The sequence below is a fragment of the Cyanistes caeruleus genome, chromosome 2, assembly GCF_971803275.1.
Source record: "Cyanistes caeruleus chromosome 2, bCyaCae1.hap1.1, whole genome shotgun sequence".
Lineage (NCBI taxonomy): Eukaryota > Metazoa > Chordata > Aves > Passeriformes > Paridae > Cyanistes > Cyanistes caeruleus.
The window spans coordinates 79884553-79904999 of NC_141702.1; the positions used below are offsets into that span (position 1 = coordinate 79884553).

Consider the following 20447-nt stretch of genomic DNA (forward strand, 5'->3'; position numbering starts at 1 on the left):
CGGAAGGAGTCAGAATTAGAGACATCAAATTCTCCAAAAAATCCAATTAGTTGCAAGTCCAGATCATCAAAATAAAATTGCTCAAGACAGAAAGGCATTAAGTGTACACAACAGCACAATGATATAGATAAAACAATGAAAAGCTGTTCACCTGATTTCTGGTTCTTCTCGACTATTTGACAAGGTCATTACTGTCACATTTAGCACTTTCCTGTGTATCTCAGGAGACAAAGTCTAATTTTTCATCCTTTTGAGGAAGCCTCACACCAAAACGTCATGAACAACTAATGAGCTTTCCGTAAACACTCGGCAGAAAATCCATTTATAAGGCCAGTTGTGTGTACATACAGGTCCTTCTATGAGGCTCCTAATTCACCATCCTCCCCTCTCATAATCTGAGCACCTACAGTAAGAGCACAAGTATTCTTAAGAAATAAATCAGTACAAATCAAGAGCAAAATAACCTGCCTTTTTAACAAAGTTGTGCTGAAGAGATCTGTAATTATCACCTGAGAAAATGCACACTGCCCACAAAAGCCAAGTATGCCGAAGAAGACAGCACAGCAACAGCTGCAGACACCTATGTGTTTTTCTCTCCATTTTAAGTATATATTTGCCATGAAAAATATTATCCAAACAGGGATCATGAGCTAATGAGCTGATGATTGTCCACTTTCTTGAGCTAGGGAAAGATGTTTATTTAGAACAGACTTCATGAATTATCCTCCCTTCACACATTTTTATGCTTCTCTAAGTGCTGTTCTGTTGATAGGATTTTTAGTTCAACTTTGATGTTGTAAGAGAAAAATTCAGAAAACTAGTATGTGCCATTGGCTGAGGGCCTAATTCAAATGTACAACAAAGATTCACTACTATGTTTCTTACAGCTTTCTGCTCCAGAGCACAGAACTTAGTAAAACTGTTTTTCAACTGCATTTTAATCATTATTTACTCCCATTTTTATTCCTACAGCTGAGTGGGTACTTCCTCTCAAGCTGATTTTTCAGACAAACAAAGTCTATATTTTGGATTTAACACTCACTAAAGCACAACCAGAAAATAAAGACTGGAACTGAAGCCTGCCTCCTCCCAGCTACATATCTTAACCACTAAACCACAAACACAGACACTCCAGACAGAACTTTAAAGCATACATACCACATTAAGCAGCAAAATTACCCCTTCTCTAAGTGTAATTAAAAAGAAATCAGTTAAACAAAACTATTTTGTAAGGTATCTCCTACGACAGACCAAGTCCATGAGCACTTGCAGAATCAAGCAGCCCACAAGCCAGAGGCAGAAGAGGACTTTCTGGCTTCCTGCGCCTGCAGAGTTCAGACATCATTTCATACCGGAGGTGCTTCACTTAACAAGAGAATTGTAATCCCTAACATGTGCAGAGAGAAGAGCCTCAGGGAACTTCAGTCAAGCAAAGATGCCCCTGCATAAATTAGAAATCTCTAGGGTCTAAACACTATCTAAACAAAAGTCTTTGGGTCATAATTTAAGAATCAAAGACAGGAATTTATCCTAAATCAAATGTCAAGGATATAAATTCCAACTTGCACTTGGTCTTGTTCCTAGCATATTTCCATTAAATGAGCCTTGAGCTGCAAGACAGGCTCCTAAACTCTGTGAGACCACTGATACAGTAACCACAGACAGAAGTTTCAGCAAGAACACATGGAGAGAAATTAAACTGGGACAACCCTGCAGCAAGAGGAAAAGAAAACCATTCACATGCAAAAGATACTCATCTATGGCCACATCTGCAAAAATGCATGCCTCAAAATTGCTTCTCTTGCACCAACAAGCCTGCTATGAGGACAGATTGGCAAAACACTTGTGAGCCATCTTATTCTGTATGTGTTGGTGCGCTTTGCAGGTTTTATGGTCATCCAACAACACCCTTTTCTTTATGTAATTGGCTCTGCTCAATACTTCACAACCATTTTTATTCTCTGTCCCTCTGGAGAGTTAAAAGGATTTAGACTTTCACTCAGGAGAGAAATTAAACCTCTAATTAGACCAGGTGTGCTTAGAACTGCATTCCCCAGGAAGTCTAAATAATTCTACTTTCATTTCACAAATTTATAAATCATTAGAATGCAAAACCTGTAAATAGGAATTAGTCAGGAGCTTAAAACTGTACTGAAACACCCGGAATGAGTGTATGCTTCCCACACTGAAAACATCCCATGAAGCATTAAATTTCTGCTCCAAAGCTCACTGGAATTAGTGAAAAGACACCCACAGGGATTTGGATCACACCTGAACTCTGCAGGCATACAGTGTTTAACCAGATAGAGCTGCCCTGGCTTGATAGACCACAGCTCAGGAGCTGCAGGTTAGCTCACCCAATGAGTTATATGAGCTTCCCAAGGCCCATGTAGAGGCTTTGCATAAAGGATGAAGGCACAACTAAAGCTGGACCTGTGGTACTAAATGCCTCTGAACAAGAAACAAACTGCCTGCAGCTCAGAGATAATTAAAGTGCAAAAGAAGAAACTATTTGCTTAAGGTCACATAGGAGAATCAGAATTTCCATATACGTCACCTGAATCCCATTCCTGTGGCTCATCTCCTCACTCTGAGCTCTGCCTGCTGCACTGGAAGGCTGCACTTTAACCAGCCTCCCTGGATATCACTATTGGTGCTGGGAAAAGCAGGTCTTCCTGAGTTAAACAGACATCAAACTCACTCTCTGCATGGAAGAAAAGGTTATGCTGATAGTTCTGAGCAGACAAATCTGTGGAAGAAAAGGTTATCCCGATAGCTCTTCTGAGCAAGTGGATGTGTGAAGAAAGGTTACCCATGTGCATCAAAAAGTGCTCAAAGGGCAGGACCACTCGTATCTCAACGGGCATTTCTTTCCTATTTATTGGATTGCTTGACTGTCCAAGAAAAAACCTTATGTGGAAATCAAAAAAGTGGCATTTATGGTTCATCCATGCTAATCTAAAAGGATGAAGCCTTACATAGGTCAGTTAAGCATCCACTGATTTCCTCAATCACAGAACAAGTGCTGGCACATCAGTAATTAAAAAAAAACAAACAAAAACAAACAAATAAAAAACCACCACCAAAAAACACCACCTAAATTCTACTTCCAAAAGGAAACAAACTTTTCTAACATTGGTTCTGAGCATATACTATTTTCCCTAGAACCTCTTTCTCCTCAAATTACTCATAAATCTTCACCATGGAAAATTAGGCATAACAGCTACCAGACACTGCAAAATACAAAAAAAAAAAAAAAAAAAAAAAAAACAAAAACTAAAAAAGGTGACTTCAAGAATCACATGACAGCTAAGGACAAAACAAGTATGACTTGGATATAACAAGGAAATACAGTTGATTAAAGTGAGACTTGGATCCTAGTATTTTGGACAGACTTTGATATGTACAAAAAGGAAATACTGTAAAAAAACAGTTTTCAGAGTTGTCCATATTTTACTATTAATTTAAACAAACAGGAAAATAAATCTCTCATTGACAGAAGACAGATTTGGAAGACAGCTTCCACATTTCAAGTCTGCAGCAGCCCTTAGCTCTTCTTGAAGTAACTTTAGCTAATAATACCACATTTTCTCAATTTACCTAGGTTTTATTAAATAACGCTTAGCACAGAGTCCAAGGCTGTAGCCATGACACAATTCTAAAATTTCTTTCTTAGAAGGGAATAATGACTGGAAAGAGATGAAGGGTTGTTTATCCAGTTCAATTTTAAAAACAACTCAAAGCAGATATTTTTGCTACTATCCATCATGTTCTGTATTAGTCACTGAGATTAGTGCAGATGAAGTATAGCCTCTTGCCCACCATTCTAGCTTATTACTCACAGAAGTGATTCTATTTATCTGAAAATAATGGATTTTTAAACTTTCCATAAGATAAGAGTAGGAGACTGGTCTAGTTGTATCCAATAATTTTTCACTCTCCAAATTACAAGATAAGATTCTGCAATTCAATTCTATCAAGCAGACGGTGGGGGAGTATTCTATAACACCACACCAGTCTTTGTAGAATCCTGATTTTCATGTGTAAAAGATTCCACACAAAGGGGTTTTCGAGGTACTTTAAAAAAAAAAAAGATACAGATATATGCATGTATGTATGAAGATTTTGCTTTCTAGCAAGAATATGGTTAGAATATTCCACTGCAATTACAGATACACACATTTGGAAAGTTGAGATAAGCCTTGGGCTGCCTGGACCCCTGAGGCAGAGGACCACAAATGTGGGAATAGTGAGTTTTGATTTGTGGACACTGAAACTGTAAGGGCCCAGCTGTATCAGCTGAATGTTCTCAGGTCCATGGGGCCTGATGGAATTCATCTCAGAATTTTGAGGAGCTAGTGAAGTTATGGCAGGACCTCTCTTGATCAGGTACCAAAGGTCTTGGGAGTCTGGGGAGGTGCCTGCTGACTGAAGCAGGCCAATGTTATTCCACATCCTCCTACAAAAAATAGTGTGAGGGAAGACCCCATGAACTACAGACTTATTAATCTGTCTTCTAACCTCAGTACCTGCAACCATTATGGAGTACCAGATTCTACTGGGTACTATTGAAAGGCATTTGAAGAATAATGCACTCATCAGACACAATTAAAATGGGTTCACAAAGGAAAATCTGATTTAATTCATTAGACATCCTACTCTGATAAGGTCACCTGCCCAGTGGATGAAGGGAAGATGGTGGGTGCAATTTTTCTGGATTCTAGGGAGGCTTTTGATACTGCCCCTCCCAGCATCTTTCTGGAAAAGCTGTCCAGCTGTGAGATGAGTGGGTTCAGGGTGTGCTGGGTGAAGAACTGGCTGAAGGGCAGAGCTCAGAGGACTGGACTGATTTGGGCTACACCTGGCTGGCCACTGGTCACCTGGGGCTTCTGGTTGGCAGCAGCTCAGTCTGAGTCAGCAGGGTGTGCCCTGGCAGCCAGGAGGGCAAACTGCACCCTGGGGTGCCTCAAACAGCATCATCAGCCTGTGGAGAAAGGTGGTTGTCCCACTGAATTCAGCATTGGTGCAGCCTCACCTTGAGTACTTGGGCAGTTCTGGGCTCCACAATTTAAGAAGGATGTGAAGGTTCTTGTTTGCATCCAGAGGACAGCAACAAAACCAGTGAAAGGACCAGAAGGGAATGTCCCATGAGGAGCAGCTGAGGGCTTTGGGCTTGTGTTGTTTGGAGCCAAGGAGGCTGAGGGGTGACCTCACTGCTCTCCACAGCTTTCTGAGGAGGGGAAGGGGAGAGGGAGGTCCTGAGCTCTTCTCCCTGGTATCTACCGATACGAGGTATGGAAGTGGTTCAAAGCTGTGCCAGGGGAGGTTTAGACTGGACATTAGAAAGCACTTCTTTAGCAAGAGCATGGTCAAACACCGTAACAGGTTTCCCAGAGAGATAGCCAATGTCCCAAACCTGTCAGTGTTTACAAGGCATTTGGAAAATGCCCTTTATAACATGGTTTAACTTGGCCACCCCTGAATTGCTCAGGCAGTTGGACTAGACGATTGTTGTAGGCACTTTCCAACTGAAATAGCCTATTCTAAGATGGCTGCAACACAGGTATATGATTTTTATTCACAAAATATATTGATTAGGATCTCTGTGCAGCCTGATGTTGTCTGGGGTTATGTGGTGTAGGACTATGGAACTTGCCCTCTCTCTGCTGAGCTGCATCCCAGTGGCCTCCTGAAGTTCCAGTGCCAGAAAGTATTGCCAAAAACCTGGTGTATTCTCAACTTAAGTGTTTCCAATACAGGTGTTACTAAAGGTTTCTAAATAAAACCATGTAGCTATAAAAATAAATAGATAAGGGAAAAGGAGAGAAGGTCTGCACTGCTTTTTCTGTTGAAGGCATCTTACAATGTTATTATTGAAGCTCAGACCCATTTGAATGTTTTCAGGAACATTAAAGATAAGAGATCACATTCCATAACAGGCAACTTCAAAGTCACAATAAAACTGTGTTGACACAAAGAAAACTCCTTCAAGAACTGACTGGGCATAAGTTACAGCTACCTGTGCAGTACATTTTGCACACCACACAAAGCCTTTGAGGAGTGATGCAAACACAGCACAGCAGGGAATGACTCCACACTGAGAAATGCCCAGAGGCTGCCTGGGTGTGCAACTCTTCAGTGCTACCCAAGAATTTTTTGTGTTAGCATGAAATACACTGCCTACTTCTCTGCCGTGGACCTATAGGCCGTGATCCACTCTTGTTTGGAGAAGTCACATGGCACAGATGTAGGCACAACAGAGAAGGGCAGTCACTGGTTTTAAGACCTCTGGCAGCATCCAATAAGGTGGCTTGTCCACAGAAGGCTGCCAGAAACTAAACATATTCTCAAGATGTGCAGCTGGGCATTAGCACTCTGAGAGTTCATCATAACCCGCAGAATCCATATAAATGTATATTCACACGTTTTGCATTTTTAAATGCATAATCAAAACACTTTCTAGTGCTCAATACTTCACCTCATGCCAGAAGGGAGGAGTATTTCACAAAGCAATTTGTGGTATTTTGGAGGGTTTTTCTGTGCAGATCAATAAACACTGGAGTTCAGTTACACTTAATTTCAAAAGGTCAGCAAGCCTTCTACCTTTTTCCAGAAAATCAACTGTTCTTAAGATCTTTATCTTGCTTTAAAAAAATGTGCCTCACTCCATGCTTGTGACAAAACAAGGTTTCAGCAATCCTTGACATTTAGCAGTACACGTGAAAGCTACATCCAAACTACATTTGAACCCTGGGAAACAGCTGACCCTTTAAGCCACAGGAACAGCAAATACTTTTACAAGCTTACAAAGCAATTTAATAAGCAATCTGATGGGAAGAACCACCCATAACTGACTCAAGGAAGAATAATTAGAATTATATCAACTATAGAAAGAAATATCAGAATTTTTTCAATACCATACATCTGATCTTTAGCTCAATAAACTGTTAGGGGTGAAACTTTTATCAGGATGAATGCACTCCCATGAGTCTTGTAAATTCCCCAAAACTTAAGAGCAACCTGATGCTAGGCATAACCATGCAACAGCATGCAACCAGGGCAACCCATGTATTTCTCAAAGACAGCAAAGAATATCTTCTGAAGATAAACCACGGAAATAGAAGTTTCTGTCACTGTAAACATTGTCTCATACATTATTAGATTACAAGGAACAAGAAAAAAAAAATTAAGTACTTTTAAAAAGCTATACAAGGTCTTCAGTAAAAAGACCTGTGTAAGTCAAATTTATTTGACAAATAGCTAATGCAGGGATGATTGAATGTAGGGCATACATTTTTGCTTTCTTCTGTGGTTATTCATGTAAGTATGAAAAACCCTCATAGAAGGTGAGGCATTTTGTACAGCAGACTGGAAGGAAATGTTTTCAAATAATCCATTTGAGGAAAGAGGAGAGAATGAACTCTTTCCTTCTTTTTAGTAACATTTTAGTTTCTCCTAAAGGTCTGAGAAGAAGCCCATAGCTGCTGTGCCAAGCACTCTGCCATTGTGGATGTGTCTCAGCCTATGGAACTGGGTTCTCTTACCCTCCATTCACCCTCATTAACATTCTGCAATGCTTCATATGAAAGATGGTTGCACTAAAATATGTTATTTTACTAAAGGTCTCTGTGTTTACCAGGTAAGAGAAGTTCTCAGCACTGGCAGATCAGCTCTCAATCAACTGGTGCCTGAATCTGTATCCTAACTACAAATGTGCTTTCATAAAGAGAGATGGTTAGAACTCTGCATCTGCATTTCTCAGCTGGTCGCATTACTGAAAACCAGACAGACCAATCCCAGATATAAGGGTATATACCTGTGTTTTAAGGCACTGAGCATTTGGACTCTTCCTAATTAGGGATCTGGGGGATTGTATTTCAGGTAAAATGATGTAGTGATCACTTCCATCCTGAACCTGTCAGAACAGCAGCAGCCCACAAGGACAAAGGAGCCCAGAGCCAAGGTGAGGAGAAAAGGCAAAAGAAGGGTGAGAAGGAGAAAAGCTTGAGAAAAGTCTCAAGCTTTCAAAGGGCAGTCTGTGCAACAATCTCCTGCAGGACTTTGGGTCTCACCCACCTTAAAACAGTCATTTGTCTGAAGAGAATATTCTACCACCATATGAGATCAAGGAGTTTGGTGGATGATGGGTGAGGGGGACCATGACTAATGAACCTAACTCAAACAGCCCCATAATACAAACATTTTTATAGTGCAGGGAGAACACCCATCAGGCCTACAAAGGACCTGCAACTAAGCTGTTCTCTCATGTTTTTCAGAATAGGGATTGATTTAAACAAGTGTTTTCCTTAAAGTAGAAGCTTAAGCAGTAGAAAAATCAATAGAAGCATTTATCAGGAAAGACAAAAATCAGTTTTGATTCAAAATGAACACCATGGGGAAACTAGGTTCAAAGTGCATCCTTCTGTTCAAGCAGAATTAGAATTTGTAGTGGAGAGTTGTGTAATATAATTGGATAACTCTTAGCACATTTTTCAACATTAACCCAAAATCTCTCTACAAGTAAAATGTTATCAAATTTTATTAGCAGTTACATACACACCACAAAAAAAAACCAAAAAAAAACCCAAAAAAAACCCAGTAAATTCTGTGCTGGAGACAACTGTTATTTAGCTGTCAATAAACAGTAACTACAGCAGTTTCAGCTTTGTTTGGGGATTAATACAACTGATAATGAGAAGTTTACAAGATTGCAAAAATTGTTTTTTGGGATACGCTTGTGTAAAAATAATAGTACCTACATTAGTACATGCCTTGAATACACATGCAGCCTTGGAACAACATGCAACTTACAGTGAGAGGAAGTCTTCGGCAGTGTGAACAGACTGGTGAAACAATGCTGATAACCCTGACTTCTTTTTACTATATTTTTAACTCACTGATACCTCTCTTTTTTTTTTTTATCTTGCCTGCTGTCTTTTTTTCCTGATCTCCATCTTGCTTATCCCTTCAGTTATCTCTCCTGAAGTAACTGGCCTGAGGTGATTAACAAATCTTTGACACCTGCAGGTTGCAGCACTGGGGTCACCTCTTCAGCAGGCCTTCCCTAGAGGATCACAGGTGAGCGGGGGTTTGTGCTATGCTGTTGAATAGATTCCTTGTTAAAAAACAGTGGGGGCAAAAAATGACACTTCAGAAGCTGAGAAATGACAGATTCTATACGTTATGCTGGCAAACCCTGGAGCTATACGTTAATGCTGGCAAACCCTGGAGTTCTTTTATCTCTTCTGTCCAGAGAGTTGAAGGACAGCACAGGCTAGAAATGACACTGCAAACTAGAGATTAACCCACCCATTCTCCATCTGGACACCAGTGGCAAAGTGCCATCAAAAGCAAACAAACCAGCTCTTGTCCACCACACAGGAAGGACACTGACCTGTTAGATGAGTCCAGCGGACTGTCACCAAGTTCAGATAGGAGGATAAAGCACTTTCTCTGAGGAAAGGCTGAGAGAATTGGGATTGTTCAGCCTGGAGCATAGGTGGCTTCAGAGTAACCTAACTGCAGCTTTCCAGTCCTAGAAGGGAACCTACAAGACAGATGGGGCACAGCTATTTACAGGGGCATGAAGTGACAGGACAAGGCAGAAGGGTATCAAATTTAGGGAGAGTAGGTTTATATTAGATATTAGGGAAAAAAAATATTTATTGTAAGGATGGTGAGACACTGGAACAGGTCACCCAGTGCAGTTGTAGATGCACCATCCCTAGCACTGTTCAAGGACAGATTGGATGGGGCTATGAACAACCTGGTCTAGATGGAAGTGTCCCCTGCCCATGGTGGGGGGTCTGGAACAAAATGATCTTCAAGGTCCCTTCCAACCCAAACATTCTACAATTCTATGGTTCTAAGATTCTATGATTTTCCTATACTTTCTGTGCTGCTAGCTTTAGGTGTGTCCACATGGGCACAGAGCAGGTGGCACAAAGCAGTCATAAAAGCCATGCTGTGCTTTCTTGCACATGCCAGAATGGATATCATCAGACATGGATCAGGATACAACAGAGGTTAAAAGCTACAGATGGGACAAAGAGGTCATACCAGAACTTACAACTGGGTTGTACAGAATTTTTTAGCAACCCTCAGAAACCTTTTACCATTCATCTGTCAGAAATTTCTTTTTTTTCAAATTTCTCCAGCCTCCTTTCTTTACATTTATTTCCCAGCAGTCCTGTTCCTATGATACATGAAAACGATGGAGATGAGACACTGCTCTCATATCCAGGAAGTGTAAGACAGGCAAAGGAGTCTGCCCATATGAATATTACTCTGTGAGCAGAAATTTCCACTTGACCTGAGAATCATGTTGTTTTCATGCCTATATGTCCATATATTTTCATTCTCCCATGACAGAATCAGCAGATGGACATTTCCCAGTCTCCCTGAGGACCTCTGATCTCACATGACTGCCTCCTCTGATCATCACATGATCTCCCCTGCCTGACATGCAGCCGTAGGACTACTGTCCATATAAGGCACAGCAGCAGCAAGTTCCACTCAAAATACAGCACAATGCAGGGTTTAGTGATTAATGAATGAATGTACCACTGCAGCCAGCAAGGGACCAGTAAGTTCCTTCTCTCCCTCTCAAGTGTAGCCCCTCAGCTCCCATCTCCCAAGAGCATGTATGGTGGCCCAGTCAGTCACAGTCTCTGTCTTGCCCAACTAATTTTGACTGTGAAGTAGTTTCAACGGGAGAGTAGCCTCTTTTTATCACAGGAGTCCACAACTTGGCACTTTTGTTCCGCCTTGGGAGACACAGGTTTGATTCCTCCATCTGCAGAAGAAATTAAAGTCAGGAGTAAGATCTCACCATAAGGTCATTCTATAAACAAAAGAAGGGGACGCTGGCATCATCACTTTGGTTAAACAAAGAGAGAGGACCAGTCTCTGCTGCTTTTTCATTTTGTGGGGTGGGGAAGAGCAAAAAGGGGTATGCATCAATTTCTGACCTCAGGGCATTGACACACTGAAATCCCCTGGGGATCTACCTGGTGGAAGCTGAGATTGTATTTTAAGGAAAGCAGTGTAAAGTGCAAAACAAAAAGTTCAGTATGTTCCTCATATCCTGTAACCACTGCCAGTACCTAGATGTCGATGGCTTCATTCTCAGGACTATAGCCTTGAGAGTAAAACTGATGAAATTACATACAACTAGAGAGACTTTGCTGTCCCTCAGGATTTTCCCCATAATTCAACATCTCTCTCCTGTAATGCTGCAAAAATATAATAAGCTTTTTCATCTACACAGAGAAATGGGTTGTCACAGTACAAATAGTAATCTGACATTTGCAGGGCAGGATCATGCCATGTTTTGCTGAAGGGCATTTTGATAGGTCTTTTCATGTACTACTCTTGACCGAACCTGGTAATCAAACAGATGGAACAAAACGAGCACTTACTGACTAAATCAGTGCCAGCCCCTCAGCAACCCAACTGTGTTCACATGGCACAAAACAACCAGCACAATGTTAATTCCCTCCTATTCCCCTCAATAGAAAGAGACTTGGAGCATTTTCCAGTATACAGGGGAGAGCACTTCAGAGGTCAAACTCATCCCCAATAGACTGATGCCAGTGTCACAGCTGCAATCTATTCTAAGGAGAGTATTTATCTGAGAACAGAATGTGGCATTGCTCTCTTCTTCTATTTAATTTCAGGTAACATTTATGGTACACAGAAGGAAAAAAAATAAGGGTTTTTTTGCTGTAACAATCCCCAGCATCCAGCTATGCTCTCCAAAGAAAAATTAAGGTCCAAACTTGCTCCCCAGCTTCAAATTAGCTCCTAAATAGAGCATTAATTGTATGACACTCTTACGCAAAAATTAGAAAAAGATGGCCCCAGAAACATCAAGCACATATCCCCATAAGATGGTTCACTCATATTTAAGGGGCCAAAACTCAAATCAATTTTACTGAATACGTGGCAAATTATTCACAGCATCAGAACTAACATAATTAACATAACGGATTTCTTCAAAAGGAAACTGTATAATAATTACACAAGGCATTCTACACGGGGAACAAAGCCAACTACAAATTTCAGAGGTTATTTGATGCAAATACTGTAGCTGTAGCATTCAGAGAATTCCATTGTAAGCTTAATTGTCCACTTCTGATACTATGAATAATTGCATACCTATTTATTTCTAATAACCTATTATTTATGTGAAATTTCTTTTGTCCTTCTAAATGCTATGAAGCCATTTAGAGAAACCACCTACATGACAACTTACCAATTATCCTTATAAAATGTTGCATTGCTTTGGATTAACTACACATATAATTAAATGCCAACTAACTGTTGTGCTCACATAAGTTAGCAAAAGTCTGTGAACCCTAACAATATAACATTGCATTTAATTCTAAACAACTATTTCTAAAAGAAAGTGATTTTTATATAATCAGCCCAGAACACAATAAAATTACACTCAGTTTGGCATTAAAAAGATTAGCAAGTGCAGGTATCAATATTTAACATGCAAATAACAAGTGCCATTTTCCAGACCATTCCCAAATAAACTCATTCACTGCTTCATTCTTCCAGTGCACCAATATTGCAGACACTGTCCCATGTACACCCATGAGCAGCTCCATCATGCCATGCATTTACTCACCCTCACCTCAGGTGAGTGTCACCTCAGGTGACACTGACATTTCACAAATTGGCTTAGAGCTGGCAAGTTAGATACTCACACCTATTGCATCCATGCTGTGGGACTCTGCTTTCCTCTGGGTTACACTGCTGAGCATCAGTGTCGCTTAGAGAGGCTGGCCCTTGCTGATGTGGGTCCTCAGCACTGCAGTAATCATGACTACCAAAATGGAGCTGACTCCTACCTGGCTAGCTTGTTCATGTCTATGTGCAAACCACTCAGCAAACATTCAATGTGCTTCTTTTCAAGCTCCTTTTGTCTCTCTAAGGTCACCATAAAACTGCTGTAGCATCTCAGTAGCTCCGGTACCCAAGACACTATGCCTGGCACTGCTTCAGGGGGCAGCAGGGCAGATGTGGGGTGCAGTGGGGCCTGCCAGGGAGAGATATGCTACCATAAGTGAGTTACAGAGGGAGCAAGCAGGATTCAGTCCTGGAAGCTTCCATACCTTCTGAAAGACTACAGCATAGCTGTACCTGAGCTATGGATTGTCTTTTCCTCTGATCCTCAATGATTTAATGCTTTGAACAGTTTTCATTCTGAAGCAAACTCAGGCTATTTCTGTTATTGCTATTCTGGAGGGTCTGCCATGCCAGCAAACAGCTTTATATTTACAGCATTTAATAATGACACTTCGTCTACTCATTACATAGTCATCTTTGTATATTGACGCATATTTCCTCTCTCTCAGTGCCCTTGGGCTTCCAGCAAAAAATTCATTTGTGGACAGAGCACTTGTGTGGCCCTCAAATCATAAACAATTCAAAACATGGACAGTGAAAAAGGCAACACAAGAGAGACCTGGAGGGCCTGACTAGAAACTGTCCAGAAATTATGAAATCACCCATGTATAAAATACACTATCTGTCTCTTGTGCTTCAGATTGCTGAGTTAAAATGGCAGCAGCCAGGGCACGGGGAGTGGAGAGGCACAAAATGGCCTGCAAAAGCAACTAAGTGCCACAGAGACATTTGGACTTGATAAGAACAGAAGATTGTTTACAGCCCTGTTTACTCCTGACCATGAATACTGTGCTTTGTGTACAACAAGGACCTGAGCAAACCCCGGCGCTCTGACACATTTGTTGCTCTGCTGAGATTCCGGAGGGCACAGCCACTTCCCACTGGCACCACTGTGCAGGTGGCTTTCCTGAGGCTTTCTGCTCCGAATTATGATCTCCAGCCATATGGGGAACACACTCATCAAACACATACACCCTTTAGAGCTGATCTCCCTCTGTACCCTCTTGTTTTTATATTGTCCTGTTCCCCCACATGCCCCCATGCCATGTTTTTTCTCTCTCTGGCAAGAACACAGTCAGGTTTTACTGCTAGAAAAACCCCCAGGAGTTTTGGATTCAGACAAAACAGGGAACCTACTGTGCTTTTCACCACCAAGTGACCATTGCTCCCCCCAGGCAGGCTGGCACCCTCGGTCACCAGGAGGGGAATAGACTCCCAGCTGTGTTTGCCCTAGCTGCGAGAGCTAAGCTGCATTTTTCAAACATGGAGAACAACTTCTCTCACCTTTAAAAGCCAGCTATCTAGCACCAGACAGCCCAAGAGAAAAAGCTCCAGGCAGCAGGAGAGCCCCAAGGCACTGGGCTGTGGCAGCCATGAGGTTTTCCCACTGCTCCCAAGGCAAGGGGAGAGGGGGTTTCCCACCACAGCCTCCTCTCAGCATGGTGAGGGCCCTGGGCTCACACCTGGCACGACATCGCCAAGCACACCCACCTGGTTTTGCGGGGATCGAGGTGCACAGAAGCCCAGACTCCATAACATCTCACCACATCTGCAGAAGTTGTTCCAATAGCTGTCTGTGAGAAATAAATGAGAAAGACAGAAGATTATAAGTGTTCTATTTTTGGTTGTTTGTTGTTTTTTTGGCTTTTTAAACATTCATTGGGATGTATGTCTAATGCCGAAGATTAGTATTTCATTTTTTCCTCTGACTATAAATACATTGCCTACGGATATATCAGAAATACACAATAATGCAACTATGAGTTATTTACCTGCTGGGGCAATGCTAATGAGTATTCTAGCAATGAAAATGGCTTTACTGGCTTGTAAAATATAAAACAGCAGGGAACTCACTGGAGACCCCACAAGCATATGTCAATAAACTTAAATTATTCACAAGTACACAAGCCTCCCAGGATACCAGCTTCCCAGGCCCCTTTCATTTCCTGACTGTTCCTGACTGCCTCACATTTTGAACAAAGTCAAAGACTAATTTTCTGTCTTCCTCAAGCCCATAAAGTTTTTGCAGAAGCCAAATAATCGTATGAAAAACATTTAATTCAGATAAAAACAGAGTATCTTATTGGCTAATACTTCATATATCCAATGACATGCATTGCAAAGTGCAATAGCAATACAGGACAATTGTACCTAAGACCATAAACAACTGAACATAAATGACATTTTACCAGAGTGCTCTAGCAATGCCCTCAGACACAGCACTGATACAGTGTGCTCTCACTCAGAATGCTGCTGTTCTTTGTTTCTCTCCTCTACATCAATCCTGACAATATTAATGTCTGTAACAATCACTAACCGCTCTCATTTTGACACTTCCAGCGTACACTGCCAGGCTCTGCAGGGTGTTACAAGTAAAACAGAAAGTGCTAATCCCCACCAAAGATCCTTCAGCCAATATTCAGATCAATGTTTGGACTTTAACAAAAAAAACCAAAAAAACAACATATTAGAAGTCCAGGCATCTGTTGTCACAAAAAGATTGTGATTGCTGTATTTCATGTGCCTCTTCATTATAAATCCATTTGGCACCCTTTATAACAGCCTAGCCTCAGAAAAATTATTTGATGTTCCTGTAGATGTCATATGTGCCCTGTGCTTTTACAGCACTTCTATTGTAATTCAACATTAATTATCTTTCCAATTAATGTACTGCATAATGCTGCAATATGAAATGCTCACATTTTGAAAATGAGAAAATTGAGCTCAGCTCCGTCTGCTTTGATCCCATTTTACTTTTATTATAATTCAACATCAGAATCCTTCTCCTTCTTGGCTGAATTATTGACACCTTGAACACACAAGAGAATTATCTTCTGCACAGAAAAGATACATTTATTCTTTTCCAAGACCAGACCTCAAATTTTTTTTTTTCAATAGCATTGAGTTATGCTTTCCTGCCTTATGATCTTTACTGAATAGCTCAGGAAATAATGAGGAAAATTGAGGTAACAGAAATACTAATAGAACATTATTTACCAGTTTCCATAAATGTAGGCATCATAAATACCTACAACTGCTGGAAAATGGTAAGTGTGAAGCAGATTACAAATACAGAAAAAAGGTGATATCAAAACTGTGGTTAAAGACTGGAAAGCACTCTCTTATTTAGCAGATAAGTGATCCAACATATTCCTTAAATGTTGTGTGTCAAAAATACCATTTAAAGTTTTACTGCTGAGTACCATAATAAAAAACATAAAAGCTAAAATATATAGAGAGCATAACATATAGAAATGGAAAATACACATGCAATATTGCTTTCTGTATTTATGATGGAAAGCATATATGGTGAGTTTCCACAATGAGGAACTTCATTTTACTGTTTGGTTTAGCTGCTCTCAATATCCACAATCTTTGTGAGCTACTGGATTTGACCTGGTGGAAAATGCCACCATCTCAAAGCATCTCACAGTTCTTTTTCATCCTGAATGTGCTAAAGTGCTTGACAAAGGTACAAATTCTCCCTTTCTACAGTGATATTAGGTCTAGCTTTCTTCTTTGTTTCCCACCACGTCATTCTTAACAGAACTGAACCTGCAGCACACAGAAAGCTGCTAAAAAAATCAGTTGACCCTCACACTCACACTCACTTCATTCTTTAATGTCCATCACTAGCTGGCAATTACCAAGTATGTGAATATGCTCTGGCAAGAATGTGCAGATCAGACAGAAGGAATTCTAGAACATCACCTATAAAATATTCCCTCAGATACATAAACAGCTTCATTTTAAATAACACTGCTGTTCAAAAGGTCTATTTTTAAGAATATGTTAAAGAGCAGCCTATTTAGCATCTTGAGACAGGATTTCCTCTTGAACTGTTTTGGAATACTTCACTGAACTTCAAGTGCACAGGCTAGCTGCTACTGATCTATCAGTAACTCAGGCAACCTATTTTAACAGGAAGTAGTGCTCCTGCTTCAACATCATCCTTGACCAAAGCTTTTTGAACTGACTTTTATTAATTGCTTAGCGGTGATCTTGACCCACTGCTGCAGCAGGTACAGCTGCAGCAAATAGCCATTGAATGCTGCTGCTTTTTCCAGTGCCTACCTGAAGGTTATAGGGAACCTCAAATTTATTTAAGATTGTTTTAGTGATCAGAAACTTTCATTTGTTTGGTATTAACCCACTTCATCCTGATATGGCTTGATTCTGTGATTTCTATTTTGCTTTCTGTCCTTGCTGGTACCTCACTTTTGGTTTACTTATTTTAAATTACCATTATTACAGCATTTAATTTTGAAACAAAATTCACAGCTGCATTCATCCTCTCTTCCCACCATGTGAATGCCAGTCTTCAGGAAATTGGCATCTTAGCTAGTCAGCCTAAAGGACCAACCGCTGGAGGGCTTTGCACCACCAGTGAGCAGTGCACAGGTGTCATTGCTGCAGTAAACATGGCTAGAACAGGAGAAGAAAAATAAAGGGTAATATGTTAGGAAAGACAAATAAACAAAATTTATTCAGGAGACCTGAATACAAAAGGACAAGATGCTCCTAACTGCGCACTGAAGTTAAGCTGTCTTAATCATTCCCTTGTCACTGGCAGACTTTTAGAAGGAGATTCTCCTTGGCATTGAATGGCTGGGAATTTGTTGTATACATCTATCACATGCAATTATTTATCAGCCAGAAGCTGAGAAACTATGAGAACTTTTCTACTGGCTAAATTAGCAACTGTGTGCTCATTATCCACATGTTCTTTCTCTGAGCACTTTTTCCCTTGGATTCCTTTTCTTCAGAGATAAAGAAATATCTCTGGTGAGAAAAACAGCTAGCTGCCAAAGACTGGTGCTAAACCAGTCTCTCAAGGGAAAACTGAGGCCTAAAAAAACACCCTCTTATGAGGCCATTCAGTGTTATATCATCTTGTGCACATTGGTCTTCTGGCTCCACCAAAGCACAGTCATTCTGTTGTGGACAGCAACAGCTCAAAGCTCTCAGACAGACATCCAGGAAAAGTCCACATCCTGGCTCTGAGATCATATGTATGTCTCTTAATCATAGAGCAACCCAAGCAAAACCAGGTAAACACAGACAACCCAGGCAAGGCTCCATTTCCAGTGATCTCAAACTACCAAAGGAAAGAAAACCAAAGTTGCTGAAAGGAGACAAAGTTTTCACCGCTGAGTTCCTTTACTTTTTTTTACATAGATCAGCACACATAAAAGAGCAAAATGCAGCTACAAGACTTTCTGAAACTTCTATGAACCTAGAAATTAAAATTATATATTAATCCCACAAATTTAGAAACTAAGAATCAAAATCACATTTCATGATTGCTTTAAAACACCTCTTGGAAAATCACTTCCAACCTACTGAACATATTTCCAATGATTTCAGCAGGTTGAATTACAGCATATATATTCCATACAGGATTCTACCAGAAACAAGAAATCAAAGCTGAAAATCAGTGTTAAAACCACAGGAAGCCAAAGCTCTACAGGTTGTTTAAGAGTGCCCAGGGCCCTTCAGTGACACTAACTGCACAAGCAAGGACTGCTGGTATAAATTAATTATAGTTAATTAATAATTAATAACAGTAGAAACAGTTTTGCAAATTGCACAGATATTCAAAATTTTTAAACTGGATGTTGTCCTGATTTCTGTCTTATTTCATAGAAGTGAATGAAAAACAGCCTGAACATTACTGGTTTTTTTCTGCAAAGGATATTAGATAGGATGTTGCAAGGCCTTGCAATACACATCATATTTAAACCTCACTCCCAACTCAGCTACTTCTAAGCGCACCATGAATTTGGTAGCCAGTTTCTGATTCTGAGCTTCAGTGAAAACCTTCTTCCAGTCTCCAAAACCACTCTGAATATAGAGAAAATTATTACCCTTGACTCTAACAACCAAAGAGTATCATTTAAAACAAAAGACTAATTTTTCTTTCTTATCATATTTCAATTTTTTTTTTTTCCTGTCAGAAAAAATATCTGACAGAATACACACATTTACATTATGCTTGATGTCTTCAACAGAATGTGAACATAAAGCAGCCATGGGAAGTTACTGGTCTGCCCAAATAGTGCTGGCATACACCTTGTACAGAAGCTGCAGAAGACTAGAAAAGGTGACCAGCAGCTGTGGCACCAGCCCAGAAAACTCGTAAGTGTGGCTTTTAACTGCAAGAGCTTTGTTGCAACCAGACACTGCTCTAAGCTGCTCCACCTTTAATCTAGATTTTGGAGAGCCCGCAGCAGGGGGTTGTCTGAGGTTCTAGCCTGATCCATGGCTAAAAAACATAGATAATCTGTGGAGCATCTGGATTCTGTGAGTTGACTGTGATCCATACGCAATCCTGAGAGTTAGTTAGAAAACCCAAGAAAGATCTGTGGAGGCGCTCCATCTACTGGCCATCCCCAGTAGTCACAGAAGCCAAGATAAAACTCTTTATTTTAGCTGGTGTTTAGTGCCCACCACAACAGCGGGTGGGCTTGTTAACTTGGGTGGGTGTTAACTTGTAGGGCACTTCGGCTAATCATATCATACTGGGCTTTACTGAATGGTACTGGCTCTTGGGTTGAAATCAATTGAGATTTCTGAAGAGCAACTGCTGTTTCTTAAACAACAGCCAGCCTTGAAAATTATACATAAATATTAACCATCTATTGATCCAAATTCCTGTCTGCCTGAGACAAAGAGCTACCAAAGCTACTGCTTTGGCAAAACACAAACAAATTTACCTTTATGGAAAAGAATCAAGCCAACAGCACCATGAGTCTCCTGAGCTTTAACACTCGCTGGCTGAAAAGTGTGCCTTCCAGCAATGGCCTGGAGCTGCTCAGCTGTTGGTGAGAATCCAAAGAATGCAGCTATCTGCTTTACACCGGAAGCCAGGTTCTGAAAGGTGAAAAATGAGGTTCACATAATTTTTATAGAATTTAAAAGTTTAATAAAAAAAACAATTAGGAGAAAAAAATAAAGTATACAGATACGGCCGGGTGTCTCTGCATTCAGCCAAGAGAGCACACCTTACTGACAAAGGATTGTCCCTTAAAAACAGAACCCTACTACATATCCATAAATTCTCATATATGATTCAAACATTCTTCTTAGGATCTTTGGTGTTCTTCTGTTTAGTTTTCTCTTGCCCCCTTCCCAATAGATCAATCTTCTTGGCACCATTGAGATTTACATTCCCTGATACCAGAAATGCAATAAATTCCTCCCCCCAGAGTTCTGGTCACTGCTGTCTTCATCTGGATAAGATAGTTTACAAAAGGAAAGAGTCTACAGCTATGTTTTTCAGTCTTTGGGTTATACAGACAAAAGTAGTTTTTGTTTTAATGCTATGTCATAGCTTAACATATATGTATTATACCACTATTTCTAAGTTTCATCAATAACAGAAATAAAGAAAACTATATTAATACAACAAAAATTTCCATTCTTATACACATAACATTCATTTTAATATTTGCAAAAAGCCAACAATATATTTATCTATAACAGAAAGCAGGACAGCAAAAGTGAGATGTGCAATATGCTCCTCTAAA

At 40.3% G+C, this 20447-nt stretch overlaps 1 protein-coding gene across 9 annotated transcripts in view; it reads right to left on the reverse strand.

Moving 5' to 3' along the window:
- Positions 1-20447, reverse strand: part of SULT6B1 (sulfotransferase family 6B member 1) — a 72042-nt gene that overhangs the window by 44824 nt on the left and 6771 nt on the right. For 5 of the 9 annotated variants that reach the window (XM_023923819.2, XM_086878138.1, XM_086878139.1 and 2 more), the window contains 4 exons: positions 19635-19791; positions 14410-14492; positions 12861-13048; positions 8516-10795 (listed from right to left, as the gene is read on the reverse strand). In XM_023923819.2, coding sequence (XP_023779587.2) covers positions 10732-10795; positions 12861-13048; positions 14410-14492; positions 19635-19791 — 492 coding nt within the window. In that variant the 3' untranslated portion in view covers positions 8516-10731. Of the gene's footprint in view, positions 1-8515; positions 10796-12860; positions 13049-14409; positions 14493-19634; positions 19792-20447 lie in introns of those variants that run through there. The other 4 variants (XR_015283543.1, XR_015283542.1, XR_015283541.1 and 1 more) reach the window with 4 other exon arrangements.